Genomic DNA, 20,665 nt, shown 5'->3' with positions numbered 1-20,665 from the left:
CCATCCAAAAGACATGCAGGCTAGGTTAATTGGTGTCTCCAAAAAAATTGCCCTAGATGTGGATGTGTATGTCTGTCTATGTGTGGCCCTGTGATGGACTGGTGACCTGTCCAGGGTGTCCCCCGCCTTTCGCCCAATGTTAGCTGGGATAGGCTCCAGCCCCCCGTGACCCTGTACACAGGATAAGCGGTTGACGATGGATGGATGGATGGATGGATATTATAAAGAAATATAGTAAAGTATTAAACTTGCAAGACAAGACTGGGGAGCAGACAAACCATCATTAAAAGGTATATATGTTGGACTTCTGCGATCAGTACTAGACTATGGTTGTATTGTATATGCATCTGCAACGATGCAAAAGAGATATAATGCAAGCTAAAGCATTAAGACTCATTTTAGGAGCAGTTAAAACTACGCCAATTGCAGCATTACAGGTGGAAACATCAGAAATGCCACTGTATATAAGAAGAGAGAAACTAACTATGGCATACTGGATTAATCTTCAGGGACAAAACAATGATCATCCAGGAAGGCGAGTACTTGCTGAAAGTTGGGAAACAATAAATACACCAGGTAAAGGCTTTGATTGGAAAATAAAGAAATGGGCTAAATACAAAGTCATTTTTCTCCAATAGTTGCAATACCTGCAAAACCACTTTGGTTATTCACACAACCTGAAATTGATTTAACATATATTTGTGTAATAATGTAGCTTTAAAGAATATATAAAAAGTATGCATTATTCATTTCTTCAAGTATACACAGATGGCTCAAAGAACCAAGAAACAGGAAGGACAAGGGCAGCTTTTTATGTCCCAGAGTTTGAAGTAAGGACGTTTGGAAGAATAACAGATGGTACATCTGTATACACTGCAGAGATGTCAGCAATCTTAATGGCACTAGATTGGATTTATGAAGTAAGAGCAGATAAAGTGGTAATATGTTCTGACTCAATGGTGGTTCTTAAGAGTTTAAAATCAAATCAAACAAATAGAAGTGACATTTTAATAGAAATCATGATTACATTATATAGTCTAAAACAGATAGGAATAATAATTCATTTCATATGGGTACCAGCACATGTGGGAATTCAAGGCAATGAAGAAGCAGACAAAATAGCTAAAGAATCATTAAGGATGGATGAACCAATATAGGCAATTCACTTAGCAGATCAGAAAGGAAACATTTGGTATCGGAAGCATGCAATAGGAAATGGCAGACTTATTGGGATTCATGTCAAACAGGAAGACATTATCATAAGGTACAAAGGAACATTTAAAAAAAGTACAATCATTCACAACAGCAAAGGACCTTGTGAACAGGTAGACAAGTATCTATATCCACAGTAAAACGAGTCTTATACCGACATAACCTGAAAGGCTACTCAGCAAGGAAGAAGCCACTGCGCCAAAACCGCCATAAAAGCCAGACTACCGTTTACAAGAGCACATGGGGACAACTTACTTTTTGTAGAACAGTCCTCTGGTCCAATGAAACAAATTTAACTGTTTGGCCATAATGGCCATTGTTATGTTTGGAGGAAAAAGGGCGAGGCTTGAGGTGAGAACACCATCCCAACCGTGATCGTTGTGTCATGTTGTGGGGGTGCTTTGCTGCAGGAGGGACTGGTGCACTTCACAAAATAGATGGAATCATGAGGAAGGAAAATGATGTGGATATATTGAAGCAACATCTCAAGACATCAGCCAGGAAGTTAAAGCTCGGTCGCAAATGGGTCTTCCAAATGGAAAATGACCCCAAGCCTACCTCCAAATTTGTGGCAAAATGGCTTACGGGCAACAAAGGCAAAGTATTGAAGTGGCCATCACAAAGCCCTGACCTCAATCTGATAGAAACTTTGTGGGCAGAACTGAAAAAACGTGTTTGAGCAAGGAGGCCTACAAACCTGACTCAGTTACACCAGTTTTGTCTGGAGGAATGGGCCAAAATTCCAGCAATGCATTGTGAGTTTTTACATCAAATTTTGCACATACAAATATTTCTTAATAAATACCAAGAAAAAAGTGTTTCATGTCTATAGCGAAAAGAAAATATTTTACACCCTACAAGTGGATACTCTCTTTTAATATGCTTTAGAACAATTTCATTTAGTCAAACACATTTCCTATAAGGCAGCATACACATTTGGGATATAACATTAAACTGAGGTCCTGAACCATGTTACTCCAGCAAACACAGACTGTGAAATGTATTTAAAGGCTCTAAAATTCATCACAAAATATATATTAAATATATTACAGTATTACATGAAGTGTAAACATTCTTATAATTCCAGAAGGTAAAGTCACATTACATTCAAAGCCTTTTTAAAGAGTTTTGGCCATAGATTCCATTATGACATCATAACTGACCTGTTTTTAAACCCGGGTGAGGAAGCTCAGATTGAGGCTGCTGGGCAGCTGGATTGCCTCGAGAGCAACAGATGAAGGGTTGAAGGGGAAAGTGACGGGGTAAATTATCTTAGCGTCCATCAGAAGCTGAGAAGACTCTTTACGATCCTTTATTAAAGTCTAATGGAGAGAAATAGTTTTTTCTTTAACCAAATTAACCATGTAAACATAAGAATAAATGCTTTCAAATACACAAAACACTGACCAATAAAAAGCCCTCATGACTCACCTGTATGGACTTTATGAATGATATAGATACTCTCTCCTCAAACTCATTAACTGGTGTGTACAAGCGGAGAATTTTCACAATCTGTCCAGAGAGAAACAAACGCCGCACGTTAGAAGGATTTCAAAACGGTTTCTTCTGAGAGGCTGCATATAAAGGTAACACCCAACCTCACATACACACCTGTTCAGTTGTGAGTGCAGTACACATGGTGCAGATGGCATCTGCATCATCCTGGCTCTTCTTCTTGATCTGCAGAAGTTGAGCTGCCTGTATCAGAGGCTCCAGACTCTCACGCGCACCGCTGCCCTGAAGATCCTTATTCAGCAACCACTCCTCCAACTGACAAACATTATACCTTATGAGAGTGAGTGAGAGGTGTGACACATGAAGTTTAAATCAGCCGCAATACATAACATTTCCAGTGTAATTCTTCATACATATTAGCATAGGTGCCCCCTAGTGGTCAGTACCTGATCTGCAGACCTTTACTCCAGGAGCACATGTCCTTGCGAAGCAGCAAGTTGTTTAATGTGACAGAGCAGATGACGTAGAACTGCTGTTTGATGAACTGTCGAACAAGATCAGTGTCGTTGCCATGTTGAAGCAGTGTGTTGTAGAATCCATCCAGCTGTTTTAAAATAGACTCTAGCGTGTAAGAGGTCTGCTCACGGAAACTGATAGTGCGCTTTCTCATTCCTGTGGGCTTCACACCCATCACACCCTGAATGGTCTCCTGCTCCAACATGGCAGGGGCTTGAATTAAGGGAAGAGGACAAGCAGATGGCGGAGAGAGGGTTAGAAAGATGGTGAAAATGTGATTTAAATTTAATCAGCCAGAAAATGGACAGTAAGAACTAGTGATGCACCAAAATGAAAATCAATATTGAAGAAGGCTATTTTCTGTGGGTGGGGACTTTAATACATTTGCAAACATTGTACATTTTGTAAACAAAAATGTATTTTTAATAGTGCTGTCAATTGACTCAAATTTGTAGTGAGTTAATTAAGTGATATGGCATATATTTAATCAAATATTTCTAAATTAAATCAATATTTGCTGTGAAAAGCCCCCCAAATAAAAGTCCCTTGTCCTGGTGCACCCCAATTTATTTTGTTATGATCATCTGGTCACCCTAATCGTACATTATATCTTATCTTTTTTTCCATCCCCAATTTGGAATCCCCAATTCCCACTACTTAGTTGGTCCTCATGGTAGCACAGTTACTCACCTCAATCCGGGTGGTGGAGGACATGTCTCAGTTTCCTCCACTTCTGAGATGTCAATCCGTGCATCTTATCACGTGGCTCGTTGTGCATGACATCGCGGAGACTCACAGCATGTGGAGGCTCATGCTACTCTACGCGATCCACACACAACTCACCACTACGCCCCATTGAGAGCGAGAACCACTAATCGCGGCCACGAGGTGGTTACCCCATGTGACTCTACCCTCCTAGCAACCGGGCCAATTTGGGTGCTTATGAGACCTGGCTGGAGTCAAACTCACGACTCCAGGGGTGGTAGGTGGGGTCAATACTCGCTGAGCTACCCGTTAAATCATTCTTATGTAATCTGACACATTTAATTCAATTGGACAGTTTATGTAAGAATATATTTATGAATAATTTAAAAAACTGCTTCTGCTTCTGTATCATTAATAATAATAATAATAATAATAATAATAATAAGGAGTGTGTGTGCCTTTTAAGGCTTATGGGTGAACAGGATTCTTTTAGTTCCCCTAAAAATGATGCCGAAATGCACTGATGTTTTTGCTCTGCAGAGGTTGTTTGGCGATTTTTCTTCTGTTAGCGCACATCCCTTAAATTCTTGACCTCTGAGAATTTGGCTAGTTACAGAGCACTGATGATTGGTTTAAATTAATTGTGGTTTGGAAGTGCTCCTCAGTTAACTAAAACACAGCCACCACTCAAGCTAACACAAGCTTTGGTGCTTTTACCTCCTGAGACCCGAGCGTGACTGCTGTGTGCATTTTCCGTTTCCCTTTTTGATTTGAAACAAGTAGAATGTAATAAAAAAATAAAAACTAATTCTAGCGCAAATTTCGGTGCATCCCTAGTGAGAACCTCTTACCAATCATGGGATGTAGAATATTATCTATGACCCTGTTGAGCTGCTGGTAGATTTGAATCGCCAGATCACTCAGAACCTGACGGTACTCAGACAGGTCAAAGTTGGTCAGGCAGTGCTTGTTTTGCCGAGGAGTGTTGTGCTTTGTGTATGCCTAAAAGAGGCCAGGAAGAAATGAGATATCAGGTCAGGGTTCATACAGTATAGTTATGCACACAAACACAAATTATTTGGCTGCCTTCATGTCAGAAGCACGCCTATGATGCCTAAAAAGGCTGTCTATGTAGGCAGCTGACTAGGGTTTGGAATGGAGATAGACAGACCACACCCACCTCTTCTCCACTGTACTGCCTAAGGCAATGCAAGAAGCGACAGGTATTGGTCAACCAGAATGAGATGGTTTCAAAATCACCTCTTTTCTGTAAAGACAATCAATTATTAATAAGACAAATTTGAACAGAGAAAGAAGAATTTCACAGTAGAAAACAGAACATTACATCACAATATTTTGTCAGATATTTATTCAAAATTAACTGGACAATGTTTTTCATTTGCTAAAAGAAGTTTAGCCAGTTATTTAAGTAACGCTAAATACATGACTCTAAAGAGATAAAAACAGTCTGACAGTTTGTCACCTTTAGTACGGTCTTGATGGAGTTGATAGTGGAGTTCAGAAGTGTGGAGACCCGCTGGTCATCGTTGGCGTAGTCGGCATGTCGCAGACACATAAAGAGAATATAAGCAGGCAGGCCTGGGATCAAATTCACCGCCACATCTCGTGGTTTGAGCTCTGGTAGACAAAGCACACATTCTGAAGACTGATCTGAGAACTGCCTGATAAAGGTAATAAAGTGCTAACCAGTGGAACAAAGTAAAAATGAAACCTATTGACAGTTAGTGATTTTGAGTCTGTTGACATAATTTGCATTATTTACAAGTAACCTGTGATAAGTATCTTGTGCAGTTTGCTCTCGTCCTCTCTCCTGTACTCCAGCATACCCTGGATGTCTCTCTCTTTACGAGCGATACCGACCATTCGTCCGCTCTCATCAATCATGTTCTCTGGCGTGGACTGTTCAATATGAACACCTGCTGTCATCACAGAGATAAATCACTGTAGCAATCAATATTCAGAATATAAGATGTGAAATGCATGTACAGTTAACCAGACCCGGCTCAAATAAGTTCTTTATATGAGGGTTTCTCAAAACAGTTTTGAACCAAGGACTGTTGTCGCCCCATTTTAGATTCACTTTCTCTCACAGACACATGGTGTCTGGTTTGCTGCAAACCTCTTAAGTGTTCAGTGAGGTTTTTGTTCACAATTTTGCAATTTTCTGCAGACCCCTAACTATTTGAGACAGATCCTAGTTTGTGAAAAGCTGCTTTAAATTAGTGCATGCGGTGTACCGACACACATACCCATTATAATATATATTGTTTACACATTCAAATGGAACAATGTTTACCCTCAGGCTCCCCAAACTTTTTCACATAGATTTTCAGGTGTTTATTTAGTTTGCGGATCATCTTGTCCTGTTTGCCCATCTGCTCCAAAAGGTCCTACAATTTATAGAGATTACTTAATCAAAGTATAACAATTTAATACAGTAGTATTAATAAAAAAAAAATGCATAATTTTCTATGACTGTTACCGCTAATCAATAAATTGTTTATCTGTCATTTTTAACAATTGTGTGCGTAGGACACACCTACCAGATTTTGTTGCGTGAGGCGACTGATCTCGTGCTGTAGGCTAGCTTGTATTCGTGCATCCTGCGGAAGTTCAGGATTGTCCGAAAGCATCTGCTGCTGCTGCTGATCAAGCTCCGCCCTTAACTGCTGAAACTCCGCCTTCATGCCCTCCACCTCCTTTTCATGGGACTGACCCTGAGTTTGTAACTGTGACACCAGCAACCTGCATAGAGAGCAAGAAACAAGAAATGTTAAATGTTAAATATGAACATTTACAGAGTGCGAAGTGTTTCCTCTTGCTTATTAAGAACATTTTAATTTGTCTTTCATTTTTAATATCTAAAATGAAAGGTCTTGCTTATTTTAGATGTCAATAACTCTTCTGCTGATTCACCAACTGATTCCTTTACCATCATTACTAAAATAAATTGATGTGCATCCATGAAATTTGAATAAAAACATTATTAAACATCTCTTGCACATGTATCAGTTGATTGTGGATGTATGTGCGTCACAGTATTTGTGATTTTGCCCATCAAATGAAAAATACAATTTTAAGTACATTTACTTTGTCCATGAAATTAAAATTAATAATAAGTACATTAAAAAAATAATTTTAAAAGCGAGTATTGACGCTGACTACCACCCCTGGATTCACGAGTTTGAATCCAGGGCATGCTGAGTGACTCCAGCCAGGTCTCCTAAGCAACCAAATTGGCCCGGTTGCTAGGGAGGGTAAAGTCACATGGGGTAACCTCCTCGTGGTTGCGATTAATGGTTCTCGCTCTCACTGGGGCGAGTGGTAAGTTGTGCATGGATCGCAGAGAGTAGCATGAGCCATCATTTTCAGGTTTGTATAAGTGGCAAGTTTCAACTTACTGCAGCCGCTTCTATCTCTGATTTCAGATCAGTATGGCGGTCCTCCAGTTTCAGGTGCTCCATCAGTAGGTTTTGGTAACGGAAGTGTTCCTCGTTCAGTTGTGCCTGAAGGCGCTCTGTGACCTCCTGATGGGTCGCCTCCAACTTTTCTGTTTATCCCGATAAGAAGTGAAGGTCTCAGAAACATTACATAATAAACAGTCCCATGTCACTTAAGACTAATTAATAACTCACCATTTTCTTATATCTAAATACATCTTCACCCTTTGAACATGAAATCACTTTAGGGGCCGTTCATACACATCTTTGCGTTAAGAAAAGGAGCAGTTTGCCAGAGCCAAGCCACAATAACATGAACCCACCTATTATCTGTGTCTCCTGTTCTTGGATAAGTCTGTTCATTTCATCTTTCTCACTCTTCAGCAAACTGTTCCTCTCATTCAGCTCAGCTACCATCTGCGGACAACTCTATATTTTACAGGCTCTCCTCTTAATCAGATGTGCTTGCAGTTCAGAATTTAAAAACTGGACAGATGGATGGATGGATTATTGGTAATCAATTGTAAGTGTACAGTAACTACTGCATGTCCTGTGGTTTTTCACTCTTTCATGCTTATGCATTTACAATTTTGGCCTTTAATTGTGTGCATTTGCGTAGGTAAAGTTGCTTAAATTAATGCCACTTAAAAATGTACCTCTTGTTCCTCTCCAACTCTTGACGGACCAACTCCAATTCTTCCTGCAACAATGTCACCTGGTCTGTACGATGACAAGCTTCTTCTTCAGACCCTTGAAGCTTCTTAAACTGCAGGTTCAACTTCTCCATCTCAGCAGCATTTTGGGTCTCCGCTTCACTTATTCGCTCTGTAAGCTCTTGGTTCTCCTTATGCTAAACCCCCCATAAAAACCGATCATGAGTCTGTTAATGAGCGAACATGTAGCACTTTTTAGATATCAATGCAACTTTCATGAGAAGGTAATGGAGATACCTGCTCGTCCAGTCTTCTCTGAAGCTGCATGATCTTGTTCTCCATGCCGAAGTTGAGTTTCCTGTAGTGCTCGACTGACCTGGCTTCTATCTTGAGTTTCTTGAGCTCTCGGCGAGCTAGCATCCTGCGAACACAACACTGCAGGTACACCACAGCCCGCTTGATGCGACGGAAACGCCAACGGGCCAGGAAGCCACGCACCCATCGCTGGATCAGTAAAGCCTTGCGCTCGCACACCAACTGGGCAGGAAAACAAGATAAGAAGCTCTTTACACTTCCTTTCATCCCAAATCCAATGTTTTAAAGTGAACATGTATCAGAATTCACAACCCATTTTACTTCTGTAATGTGACATTATTCCGAGGCAGGAGACATTGACTGGATTGTGAAAATTGGGGCATTACATACAAGAATAGAGAAAGGAAGATAGAGAGCAGGCATTGAAAAATGAGGGATTGGTGATGTCAGCCGAAAAGGAAATTCAATTTTGAGGTGGAGCATGTTTTTGCATTTTGATGACAGATTACGAAGACAAATATTTTTTTCTTTGAACCATCATGCACCAACAAACTATGCTCAATAAGACCAGGAATGTGTATTTGATTTCATGTTGACTTCAAGTGGTGGTCACATTAGGTTTGAAGTTAGATTTACTTAATAACAAGCTTAAAATGAACTGAGAATTACTCATAGTACTAAAAAAAACAACTATTGCTCATTCTTGAACACAGTTGTTTTGTTCCCTGCTGCAGGCTTGAAATCAATAACCACCTCAAAATAAAAACGTTATTGGCTTCATACCCGCTTGTACTCCAGTCTGGCTGCATAGCCGCGCAGTAACCTTTGAATGAGAATTGCTGATGCTTTCTGTCGCTGGTACTGTCGTCTAGTCGCCCACATGCGTGTGTTCTTCTGAAAGATCACTGCGGCCAGCGTCCTTCTCATAGTATGGCACAAGCTGAATAAGGGGAGATAAAATACTGTTTATCTCTCAGCCAGTAACACACTGTGATTTGTGTATTCAAGTGCATCAAAGCAGTTCTCTAAAGTCTCTTTACACTAGAATAATTTCATCTTTTTCATTTATGGGTGAACTATTCCTGTAACTCCAAATCAAGCAGAGTGAACCTCGACTCTCAACACCCACCATCGAGCCTGGTGTCCTCTCACATATCTCTGTATGGTAATGGCCGCTTGGCGATTACGCAAGTACATCTTACGTGCGACCCAGCACCGAATGGTTTTCTGGATGTGGATGCAAGCTTTGCGGAGTTTGTCTGCCCTCAGCTTTTCCAGATAAGCCACCTGACCAGCTCGGAAGAAGATCTTCGTTTTTCCGAACTGATATTTATCCTTGTCCTTCAGAGAAGAAACGGGAGATCCACAGAAAAAAATAACATGTGACGAAGTAATGATTGAATACAAATTTTTTGGTGAATTATTCCTTTAAAATCAAACTAATGAACATATCGAACATTCATTATGGTGGAGCGTTTTGGACCTAGCTATGCTGTCTTTATGTTTGCAAAGACAAGTGTGTTACCTGCACAAGCCGTTCTAGCACACTCTGGCAGGTCAGCTTCCTGTCTGACAGGATATCTTTCTGCTTCATTAGAACACGATAGCGGCTGAAGAATTCTTGATAAGTCCACCTGATCAGGAGTGAAAAAATGCATTATAACACAATGCACTTATTTCAGTAAGTGTAGCTTTTACAGATATATTGGCAATAATGTTTCTCAGAGATATCTACAGCAAGAACTTGTACAGGGTGGGGATAGTAGATTTACGGAGACCAAAATGGACAATTTAAATGGATGACTGTAGGGGTGGGTGGTACTTCAACAATCTTATTTAATGGGATAAGTTGTTTTATATAACCATAAATTATTCTGCCCAGTCCTAAAGCATATTCACAGTATGTTCCCTTTACAAAAGGCTTCACTACGATGTTGCGCTGCTAAGCGCTAGGGGAACAGCTTTAGCTGTGAGCCGAGCTGAATAAATGTGTGGAACACGTCAATGAACATTGACCGGAATTTATAGCCTCGGCTGATGTAATCATTAGATGCACCTGAGGCCAGGCTATAAATGGATACGTCACCAGGTGTCGTCAGAAACTCTTTTTTCAGAGCGATTCTGTTTCTGTGTGTTTCACACACCCTGTCAAAACTTTCTTTCCTCTGTTAGGAGATAGATTCAGTTAGGCAGTGTGCAGTGAACGTTGTTCTATTTTTCTCTTCTGTTTAGAAAATATTATATATATATATATATATATATATATATATATATATATATATATTTCTAAAAAAAAAAAAAGAAAGAGAGAATGACTGAAAGCAAACGGTGCGTGTTCCCCTCTTCTTGCTCTATAGCTGAAGACGGCACACATCAGTTTTTGCTGTTTGTTTGGGGGTAGAGCACGCTGCTCTCGCGTTGCAGCAGGGCGTGCTCGCCTCGCTTGCTTCCGGGAGTCAGCACTCACGAAAAGATCGTTCGTGGGGCTCGTGCATGGATTTGGCTGAGGAGCAAGAGACGGGTTGATCCCTTTCTCTCACTCTCTCCCCAAACCCAGCTGGTCCTTCACATGATCTCGAAGCGCGTTCCGACGCTTCTTCGGATCATGAGGTGGATCGCTATTCTCTTCCCGCCTCCGAGCTTTCCGTCCGCGATAAAAAATCTACGGAGGAATTGCTCGATGTTGTTACTCGTGCTGTTGCCGGATTGGACTGGCCACGCGAAAAAGAGACCCCCAAACGCTCCAATTAGGGGATAGATTTTATCTTCCAGTCTAAGAAAGGGAACGCCTCATGGGTCCCTTCCCTTTCTTTGATAACCTCCTTGAAGAGCTTTTTCGCTCATGGAGAACCCCTAAAAAAAAAAAAAAAAAAAAAATATATATATATTTTCTTCCCGTGTTCACATACCCTCGACGTCATTATATTCGACTATCGTGGGTGCTGAGGCACGGGGGTATTCAGTGATGCCGCTGGTCGAAGAGACGCTTGCGGGCTATCTCTCGCCGGGCTCGACATCGTCACTTAAGAAGCCCTCTCTCCCCTCAAAGCCTTATAGGACAACCTCCACTTTAGTGGGAAGGGCTTATCAAGCAGCAGGTCAGGCTGGTGCTGCTCTGCACACTATGCTGTTTTTCAGGCATACCAGGCTGACCTCCTGGGCGACCTGAGTGTGGGTTCTGCGCTTGACGAGCAAGCCTCAGACCCACCTCGGTCCTGACTGAAGGGAGGCTCAAAAGCAAAGCGTGGCGAGTCGTGCTCCTCCTCCCAGGGATTGGGGACAGTCTCGCCACCCTTGCCAGCCCTCAGGACTATAAATTCTAGTAAGAGAAGACCCTGACGGTCTTGCGCCTAGATTAGGGGTAGCTCCCCTAGGGACCGGGCGCGTGCTTCACTTCACCCCTCCGGTACCCCTCGAAGCCCCTCCATTCCCGCCACCTCTTGGTGTTTCGGGTTGCAGAGGCTTCCGTCAAAATTTGGTGTTTTCAGCTGTTCCTGCATTTTATTCAGGACGCGAAACACCCGACAACCCCTCAACAGGAAGTGTTAAAATATAATACCCATCTCAGAGATCCTGGCAGCGTGGAAACTTCTGCCGGATATATCCTTTTCTGTGGGTCTTATAACGGCGTCAGGATTTAATTCTCTCGCCGCTTTTCCGTGTTTCAACGGCGTGTTCTCACTACCGTTAACCGGATTTCTTTTTTGTAAAAAAAAAAAACTCTCAATCTCCTGGTTAAAGGGGCCATGGTATGTGTTCCCCTTCCAGAGAGAGAGTTAGGTTATTACACTAAATACTTCCCGTTTCCCATGGAGGGTGAGGGGTGGCGTCTGGCTTAGATCTAAAGCTTGAACTACCCGTGGGTGTTCAAGTCCAAGATGATGCCTGTCAAGACGGTCGTGTCTCAAGCCCTACAACTCGTTTGGCTGGTCACCATCGATCTTATGACGCACTTCTATACTTCATTTAGAAGTTCTGCCACAACATGGAAAGTTCCTGAGGTTCACTTCCGGGGCGAAGTCTTCCAGGGTCAGGTTCTTTCACCCAGCCTAGCCCTTTTTACCCGCACATTCACAATGCATGATGTAGCGCTGGCTCCTTGCGACTCCGGGGCATCTGCATTCTGAATTACGTAGAGCGACTGGCTGATCCTAGCGCAGTTCCAGGAACTGGCAGTTCAGCACAGGGACATCGTCTTAGCTCATCTGTTTCTCTGGGGTTGAGGCTCAACGCCAAGAAAAGCGTCCTCTCTCCCACTCAGAACACTGTCTATCGGGGCATCGTATGGAGTTCAATCACTATGCGGGCACAACTGTCTCCCGCTAGGATTGAGTCCATTCAGATCACCCTGAGCAAAGTCAGGCTAGGTTGCACTGTTATCAGTATCAACGATTTCCAGGTCTCAGGGCTGAACGCGTCCACGGTGATCCCTCTGGACCTTCTGCTCATGAGACCGTTTTTGTTGTGGCCAAAAGCCAGGGGATTTCTTCCAAGGGCCAAAACCCCTGGGCTAAATAGGGTTACGCGCCTCAGGGTTCGTTCCCTTTCTATGTGGTTCAGACCCGGTTTTCTGCCTTGGGTCCCACTCTAGGTGCGTCTTGTTGTCGCAGACTGCTAACGACAGACACCTCCCTGACGGGCGGGGTAGCGGCCTTAAGTGGTCGTCCAGCTTAAGGGGATAGGAGGGTCGTCAGCTCGGTTGTCACAGTCACTGTCTCGGGTTGATGGCTGTATTTCTGGCCCTGAAATACCTCCTCCTGAGGCTGCCATGTCTTGGTGCTGGTGGACAATACAGCGGTAGCCTCTTACATAAATCATCAAGGAGACCCACGTTCTTGTCAGCTGTATTTCTGACACGTCGGATTCTCCTTTGGGCCCAGGGCAAGCTCCTGTCACTCAGGGCAATTTACATCCCTGGACGCCTAAATGTGGGAGCAGATTTGCTGTCCAGACAGAACATACCGAGGGCGAGTGGAAACTCCACCCGAGGTAGTACAACAAATTTGGGAGAGATTTTACAGAGCAGAAGTGGACCTCTTAGCCTCTCAAGAGACTGCGCAATGTCCCTCTACTTCTCTCTGAGTCACCCAGCCCCCTGGGTCTGGGCGCGATGGCGCATACATGGCCCAGAATGTGTCGGTATGCTTTTCCCCGGTTTCTCTGCTCCGGGAGTCTTAGCCAGAGTTCAGCCAGCAAGGGTCTTGCCTCTTACTGATAGCGCCTCACTGGCCGAACAGGATTTGGTTCTCAGAAATTATATCTCTCCTCGACGGCTCGCCTTGGGCGATTCCGGACAGGAGGGACCTTCTGTCTCAGGCACAGGGGACGATATTTCATCCCGGCCCGAATTGTGAAACCTTTCATGTCTGGCCCCTAAGGGTACCAAATGAGGTTCACAGGGTTTTCTCTTGAGGTTATTGAGACCATTTCAAGTGCTAGGGCTCCCTCCACTTGGAACTGATCTGGGTAGATTTTACAGGGCAGAAGAGGACCTCTTCAGCCTCTGTTGATAGCGCAATGTCTCCTCTACTTCTCCCGAGTCGCCCAGTCCCCCTCCCCTCCCCTTGGGAGGGGCTGAACGTAGTAACGCAAATGCACCTGCATGCGTTTCCTTCTACTAAAGTTCTTATTACAGAACCAGCTAACTGCCAGTTTGTTTCAGTTCTGGATTTTCTGTAGAAAGAACTGTCAGCGGGCACTTGCCTCGCCACTGCCAGGTTCTATGTGGCCACTGCGGTTTGCCACGGCTTGGTGGGCGGGGTGCCCTCAAAGAGGCATCCTCATTATTGCCCGGGCCTACGAGGTGCGTGGTCAAGCTTCGCCAGTAGGTTTCAGGGCGCACTCTACCAGAGGGCTCTCCTCCTCTAAAACCTTGGCTAGAGGTCTCCCTCTGCAGCAAGTTTGTGATGCGGCAGGTTGTCCTCTCCGCACACATTCATTGGATTTTTATAGTTTGGATGTTTTGCCACTCCGGGCTCTTATGCCCTTGAGTCGACATCTCAAGCTCATGTCTGGACAAGTTTGTGATGCGGCAGGCTGGTCCTCTCCGCTCACATTCATCAGTTTTTATGACAAGTTTGTGTTGCGATAGGGTTCTCTTCAGCACACATTCATCGAACTTTATGGGTTAGATGCTTTGCTACTCCGGACTCTTATGTCCTTGAGTCGACATCTCAGCCCATGCCTAAACAAGTTTGTGATGCGGCAGGTTGTCCCCTCCGCACACATTCATTGCACCTTTTTAGTTTGGATGTTCTGCACTCCGGGCTCTTATGCCCTTGAGTCGACATCTCAGCTCATACCTGAACAAGTTTGTGATGCGGCAGGCTGGCCCTCTCTGCTCACATTCATCAGTTTTTATGACAGGTTTGTGGTGCGATAGGGTTCTCTTAGCACACATTCATCGAACTTTATGGGTTAGATGCTTTGCTACTCTGGGCTCTTATGCCCTTGAGTCGACATCTCAGCTCATGCCTGAACAAGTTTGTGATGCGGCAGGCTTGTCCTCTCCGCTCACATTCATCAGTTTTATGACAAGTTTGTGTTGCGACAGGGTTCTCTTCGCACACATTCATCGAACTTTATGGGCTAGATGCTTTGCTACTCCGGGCTCTTATGCCCTTGAGTCGGCATCTCAGCCCATGCCTAAACAAGTGTGTGATGCGGCAGGTTGTCCTCTCCGCACACATTCATTGGACTTTTTAGTTTGGATGTTCTGCACTCCGGGCTCTTATGCCCTTGAGTCGACATCTCAGCTCATACCTGAACAAGTTTGTGATGCGGCAGGCTGGCCCTCTCGCTCACATTCATCAGTTTTATGACAGGTTTGTGGTGCGATAGGGTTCTCTTCGCACACATTCATCGAGCTTTATGGGCTAGATGCTTTGCTACTCCGGGCTCTTATGCCCTTGAGTCGGCATCTCAGCCCATGCCTAAACAAGTGTGTGATGCGGCAGGTTGTCCTCTCCGCACACATTCATTGGACCTTTTTAGTTTGGATGTTCTGCACTCCGGGCTCTTATGCCCTTGAGTCGACATCTCAGCTCATGCCTGAACAAGTTTGTGATGCGGCAGGCTGTTCCTCTCCGCACACATTCATCAAAATTGAATGGTTTAGATGTTTATGCTACTCCGGGCTCTTATGCCCTTGAGTCGACATCTGAAGCTCATGTCTGAGACCTCTCGCGTTTTTGTGAGTACACTGCACAACCGTAGGGGTCCGGACAGCCCCAAGTGCGGCGGCGTGGGTATTGCGTTCCCCTAGCGCTTAGCAGCGCAACATCGTAGTGAAGCCTTTTGTAAAGGGAACGTCTCGGGTTACATGTGTAACCCTTGTTCCCTGAAAAAGGCGGAACGAGATGTTGCGCTGCTTTGCCGCACTGGGGCGTCCCAGGACTGCTCTTCAAAAAGAAGTATCTGACGACACCTGGTGACGTATCCATTTATAGCCTGGCCTCAGGTGCATCTAATGATTACATCAGCCGAGGCTATAAATTCCGGTCAATGTTCATTGACGTGTTCCACACATTTATTCAGCTCGGCTCACAGCTAAAGCTGTTCCCCTAGCGCTTAGCAGCGCAACATCTCGTTCCGCCTTTTTCAGGGAACAAGGGTTACACATGTAACCCGAGACGTTTCCCAACATTCAAAATCTAATGGTCAACATTAGAATGCTTTTAAATATTTGTTTGCATTTGTCGGGGCAGTGTGAACTATCCTGTAGACAGTCGTTTTAATCATTTGAAATAAATATGCATAATTAGAGCCCAGCTTAAAAACTTTGATTTGTGCTCTTGAGTTTGTCACATCTGATTGATGCTCTCAAGTTGGCCACAGCTAGTCATATTCCAAGAAGAAGGGACACTAGCAGACGCTAGACAAACTTGCACCTGGAAGGAAAGCCTGCAGCTGAGATACGAATGGTTTCAAGGACTCCACACGCTCGGAGTTGCTGAACGGCTCGATGGGGGTCCATCCTACAGAAAGAGAGAGAGAGAACTACAATGACCCAGTATTACACACCTGGAAAGATGCTTTGCAGTGGATTACAGTATCTCTGAATTCAGCTTACTGACATAAAGGGGGCTTTAAGGTCATTTGGTTTGATGCAGCGCACGTAGTGTGGGGTGGTGGCGTTCAAAGTGCCCATGAGTAGGTGTAGAGAATTCCGGAACTAAAAATGAGAGGAAGGAAAGCAATATGCATAGAAAATTACACTGCAATTACACACACAAAAATATATTATTCTATGACAAGATTTGGCTGAATAATCTCTCAATAGAGCTCAACAGTCACCGCCAAATTCCAATAAGTATTTTTCCCATCAACTTTCTCCATGGGGATTTAAAATAAATTCTAAGCCATGAACCAAACAAACCAGCTCCGTGGTGAATAAAAACATGACATATTTTGATTTGAAGCAAAAAGAGTATGACAAGGAACATGACTGTTTACATATATTATTTCACAATGGGATGAACAACAAGCATTGCGAATGCTGTAATCGAATAAAAAAAGATGGTACATCTTTTATATACACACACAAACACACATACACACAAGATATATAGATATATACAAATAAGGAATGTCAAAACATTTTGAAACATGGATTATTGATTGTCACGTTATTTTCTCTATATGTTTTTGACATATTAATATTAGCTGATAATTCAATTAGAAGCCTAATTTGTGTGCTTTCCAATTTACTATCCGTTGGTCTCCCGTTTAATGTAGTTTAAAGTAATAGATTTGAGAGGCAACAAGAGGGTAATATAACATTTATTGTATTTAATACTGAAAGACCTGTCAATGTGGTGCAGGTGGCACAAAAAATCTGTGAATCTAGACCCCGTACACACAGAAGTTATGAAGGATTTTGTACTTCTTCGAGAATGAACAAAGTGACATTGATGAGTTTGCAGGTTAGTGTATGAAACTGGTGTAACTACACAAACTGAACTATTAGAAAGGGGAATATTTATTTTCTCCAAATAGGCTTCATTCAAGCTGTCAAACCACTAAAAGACATACTTGTTACTGAAAATACATTGTGTAGGCTATATGAAAGATATATATATATACACACAATATATTATCCAGTGATGGAGTAAATCATGTCTATGTCCTTTGATAATGATATGGGGCAAATTGAATGGAAAACTATGAGAGTTGCACTCTGTTGCACAGCATAATTTTGAGCAGCCTCCAGATTCGTAGACAGATGGTGAGAGGCGGTGGTGGTGTGCGAACCTTCATAGAAAATAATTGTTCTGAATTTTAGAATGCGCCATGTCGTCCACCAGACGTGTCCGTCGTGCGACCCATTTAAGTTATTCTGCTGCTTATACACTACCAACGTTATGTTGAGAAATATGTATGAAGAGACAGAAATTAATGTGCAACAATTAGCCCTATTTATATCTGAAATATTTGTTTGATTATTGATACATGAAGCCTAATACAAATATATAAGTCGTTTGAGGTTAATGGAAGATTACATCTCGCGGAGTGGGCGGTTGCTGCAACTTCTCTAATTTGTGGATCTCTCTTCAGGATTAGGAGTTGTGTTGTTCAGCACTGGGAATTGATCTATTAAACACATTGTCTTCACATTGACCTATTGGCTTATACTGAAGAATAAATCATAATTTAACAACATCTGAGCTCATAGCAGTTCTGTCTTAGAAGGTTTATACATTATCGATGGAGAAAATGAATGGGATTTTTACTTCTGGAACCCTACTGTTGCACTATATAGTAGAAATTCTGATGAAAGGCAGTGAAAGCACAGAGACTGGGTCCTATCTAACCTGTAGTCCAACCGATTTCTTGTGCTCCCTGAAAGACTGAGTGGGCCGTTTAAACTCTGCACGACCAGATGGTGCCGTGGTGCTCGGAGCTGTAGGTGTTTCCTCATCCTGGAAGAGCTCGGCAAGCAAGGCGAACTGTGGGTAAACAGTAAAGCCTTTAAACCGAGTGAGATATACAAGACACAGTATTGCATTTGTGAAAATTACACTGTTTAGTAAGTGTTTTTCAACACTAGTCTAACACCAAAGGATCACAAAGTGATCAACAGATGGCAGTATTTCTCTTAAGCCATCATGAAAAGTCAAGATAATTTTAAGCCACTGACGAAGAAAATAATACCATTTTCACAAGCTGTAACATGTTTCTGCTTTTCTTCTAAAGAATGTGGAGAGCCATAAATATGTTTGGTTTGGAGCTATGTTGAAGTGAACACACCTTGCTTGCCTTTAGTACATTAATTTGCTCTTCATTGAACAATACAATATATATTATTCTTTTCCAAAAATCCAACACACTGGTATTCAACCTGAAACAGAAATAGTGAGATTTAAAGTGGGACTTGCAGAATTTGTAAATGGCCACAAAAGGGCAAATTTCTTGCTGTGGCAGGGAGTGACGCCCATGTACCTTGTCTGCAAAGTGCTGGATGATGAAAGCTTGGTTAGACATACAAGGTTTCTCAAAGTGAGAGCTTTTCTTCAGGTGAGTGTTGTACAGCTTTTGTGCCCAAGAGTCATCGGAACCACTTGGCATCTGAAAGCATCCAATCAGGTTTTTTTTTTATTGTACTTGCATAAACTAATATAGAACCCAAATTAAAACGCAGAGTCCAAAAGTCTGAGACCACATTGAAAATATGGGATTCAAAACCTGGAAATAAACATTAAGCATTCAGAGTTTGACAAATGTAACGTAAATATTTTATGATGTAAAACATAGAAATATACATTGACCATGATAACATTTTTGTACAAAGGTCACTTAAATTGCTATGCTGATAATGTCATTTGCAAAGGAAAAACTAATAAAAGCATTTTCACTAGTGGTCTCAGACTTTTGGACTGCACTGTAAAATTTATAAAAACTTTTTACAGTGCATTCTTCGTCTAAAAGATCTAGCAAGCCCATCTTGGCCTCGATCAGGTTAATGAAGGGTTGGTTGTCGTAGAAATCGATGAGCGTCCATGGAATCTGCTCCTTCATGTACTCGTCTTGCTCTAGTTTAAAGACGTGCTGGAGGGTAAATGCGTTCTGTGAGTTATGATGTGCTTGGACACGACTGATCATTTCATGAACGCTCATTTGCAGCTGGAGCAGCTGACTCGTGTTTAAAAAACGCTGACCATGTTAAACTGCTGCTGGAGCTTCTCGTTGGCATAATTGATGCAGAATTGTTTGAAGCAGTTCAGTTCGAACGTCTCAAACCTGCGCACACAAAATGAAATAGTTGGGGAGTAAATAATCAGACATGCATGAGAGAAAACAAAGCATGCAGTTAAAAGTGAGGGCTTTTCATTTCTTGCACCTCTAGTTGCACAAAATGGAATTGCAATGCTAATTAGCCAACTAAAAGATGATAATCATTCAACAGTTCAAATTATAAGGCAAATATTAACATTTGATAATCAAAAACTAGAACCTCACCCACCCATAGATGTCTAGGACACCGATGAACGAGTACGGTTTGGAGGAAGTGCTCAGGGCCATGTTGACCTTCCCAACAATCCACGAGAAGAGTTTGGCGTAAATGTGCTTTGAGAGAGCGTCGCGGCCGTTTACAGCCTCCATTCTGGTTACAGGCTTGTTCAAGGTTTCTGTGGCAGTCTTGAGTTTTTTGTGGCACAACCAGTGAACCATAGACTCGTACGATACCTCAGTAAGGTCACAGAAAACTGCCAGGTGGCCATTTTCATCCTGTAGTCAATACAAAATATATAATATGTATATAGTGTAGACTCAATTCACAAAAATGTAGAAGAAATAAAATAATCAAGTAATCAACAATTTGGGAAACATTAAATAAATATCTAGCATGTTTACATGCACAATCTTACACTGATCATGCTTAATAAGCCATTGACTTGTGTCGTCATATAAATAAATTAAAAGTTTTTCCGGAGTATGGTAAAATAAAAAGGCAGACTTTTGCCTATTATCCCAGCTGATGTCATTACTATTATTTTTTTAACCCCTCACTTCCAACCATCATATAAAGACTTTTCTCGATCCAATCAGTTCCCATGCATGACATCAAGTCCTACTATGCTTTTTTTCACATTGAATATTCTTCATAAATTTCACCTTCATAATATAGTTTCACTATAAAAGACACATTATGGAAGTAAAATGGTTTTTAAAATGGACTTTAATTAATCCCCTCATTGTCACTGTGACTCACAGAGATGGCACAGCTTGATGATCCCCTCTCCTTCACTTCCACATTCCCCAGATGAAGAATACCAGACAGGATTTGGAATAAACCCATTTGGTGTGTCTCAGTAATTCCTGGAATTAGCAGATACGGACACGTTTGTA

The 20,665-nt window shown here is 42.5% G+C and overlaps 1 protein-coding gene across 1 annotated transcript in view; it reads right to left on the bottom strand.

Annotated features, from left to right (window-relative positions):
• LOC127638070 (unconventional myosin-Va-like) overlaps positions 1-20,665 on the bottom strand; it is a 35,140-nt gene that overhangs the window by 6,466 nt on the left and 8,009 nt on the right. The window contains 28 exon segments of the mRNA XM_052119405.1: positions 2,376-2,534; positions 2,644-2,724; positions 2,824-2,998; positions 3,114-3,396; positions 4,740-4,890; positions 5,069-5,155; positions 5,372-5,526; positions 5,679-5,825; positions 6,206-6,299; positions 6,453-6,654; positions 6,708-6,730; positions 7,311-7,459; positions 7,673-7,776; positions 8,006-8,199; positions 8,300-8,539; positions 9,101-9,257; positions 9,447-9,658; positions 9,843-9,951; positions 16,207-16,293; positions 16,393-16,490; positions 18,130-18,264; positions 18,566-18,616; positions 18,618-18,656; positions 18,758-18,883; positions 19,223-19,363; positions 19,474-19,555; positions 19,779-20,044; positions 20,529-20,635. Coding sequence (XP_051975365.1) covers positions 2,382-2,534; positions 2,644-2,724; positions 2,824-2,998; positions 3,114-3,396; positions 4,740-4,890; positions 5,069-5,155; positions 5,372-5,526; positions 5,679-5,825; positions 6,206-6,299; positions 6,453-6,654; positions 6,708-6,730; positions 7,311-7,459; positions 7,673-7,776; positions 8,006-8,199; positions 8,300-8,539; positions 9,101-9,257; positions 9,447-9,658; positions 9,843-9,951; positions 16,207-16,293; positions 16,393-16,490; positions 18,130-18,264; positions 18,566-18,616; positions 18,618-18,656; positions 18,758-18,883; positions 19,223-19,363; positions 19,474-19,555; positions 19,779-20,044; positions 20,529-20,635 — 3,848 coding nt within the window. The 3' untranslated portion in view covers positions 2,376-2,381.

This window comes from Xyrauchen texanus, chromosome 46 (assembly GCF_025860055.1).
Source record: "Xyrauchen texanus isolate HMW12.3.18 chromosome 46, RBS_HiC_50CHRs, whole genome shotgun sequence".
Classification (NCBI taxonomy): domain Eukaryota; kingdom Metazoa; phylum Chordata; class Actinopteri; order Cypriniformes; family Catostomidae; genus Xyrauchen; species Xyrauchen texanus.
Note: the sequence above shows the minus strand (reverse complement) of the source record. Positions and strands in the feature narration are given on the sequence as shown.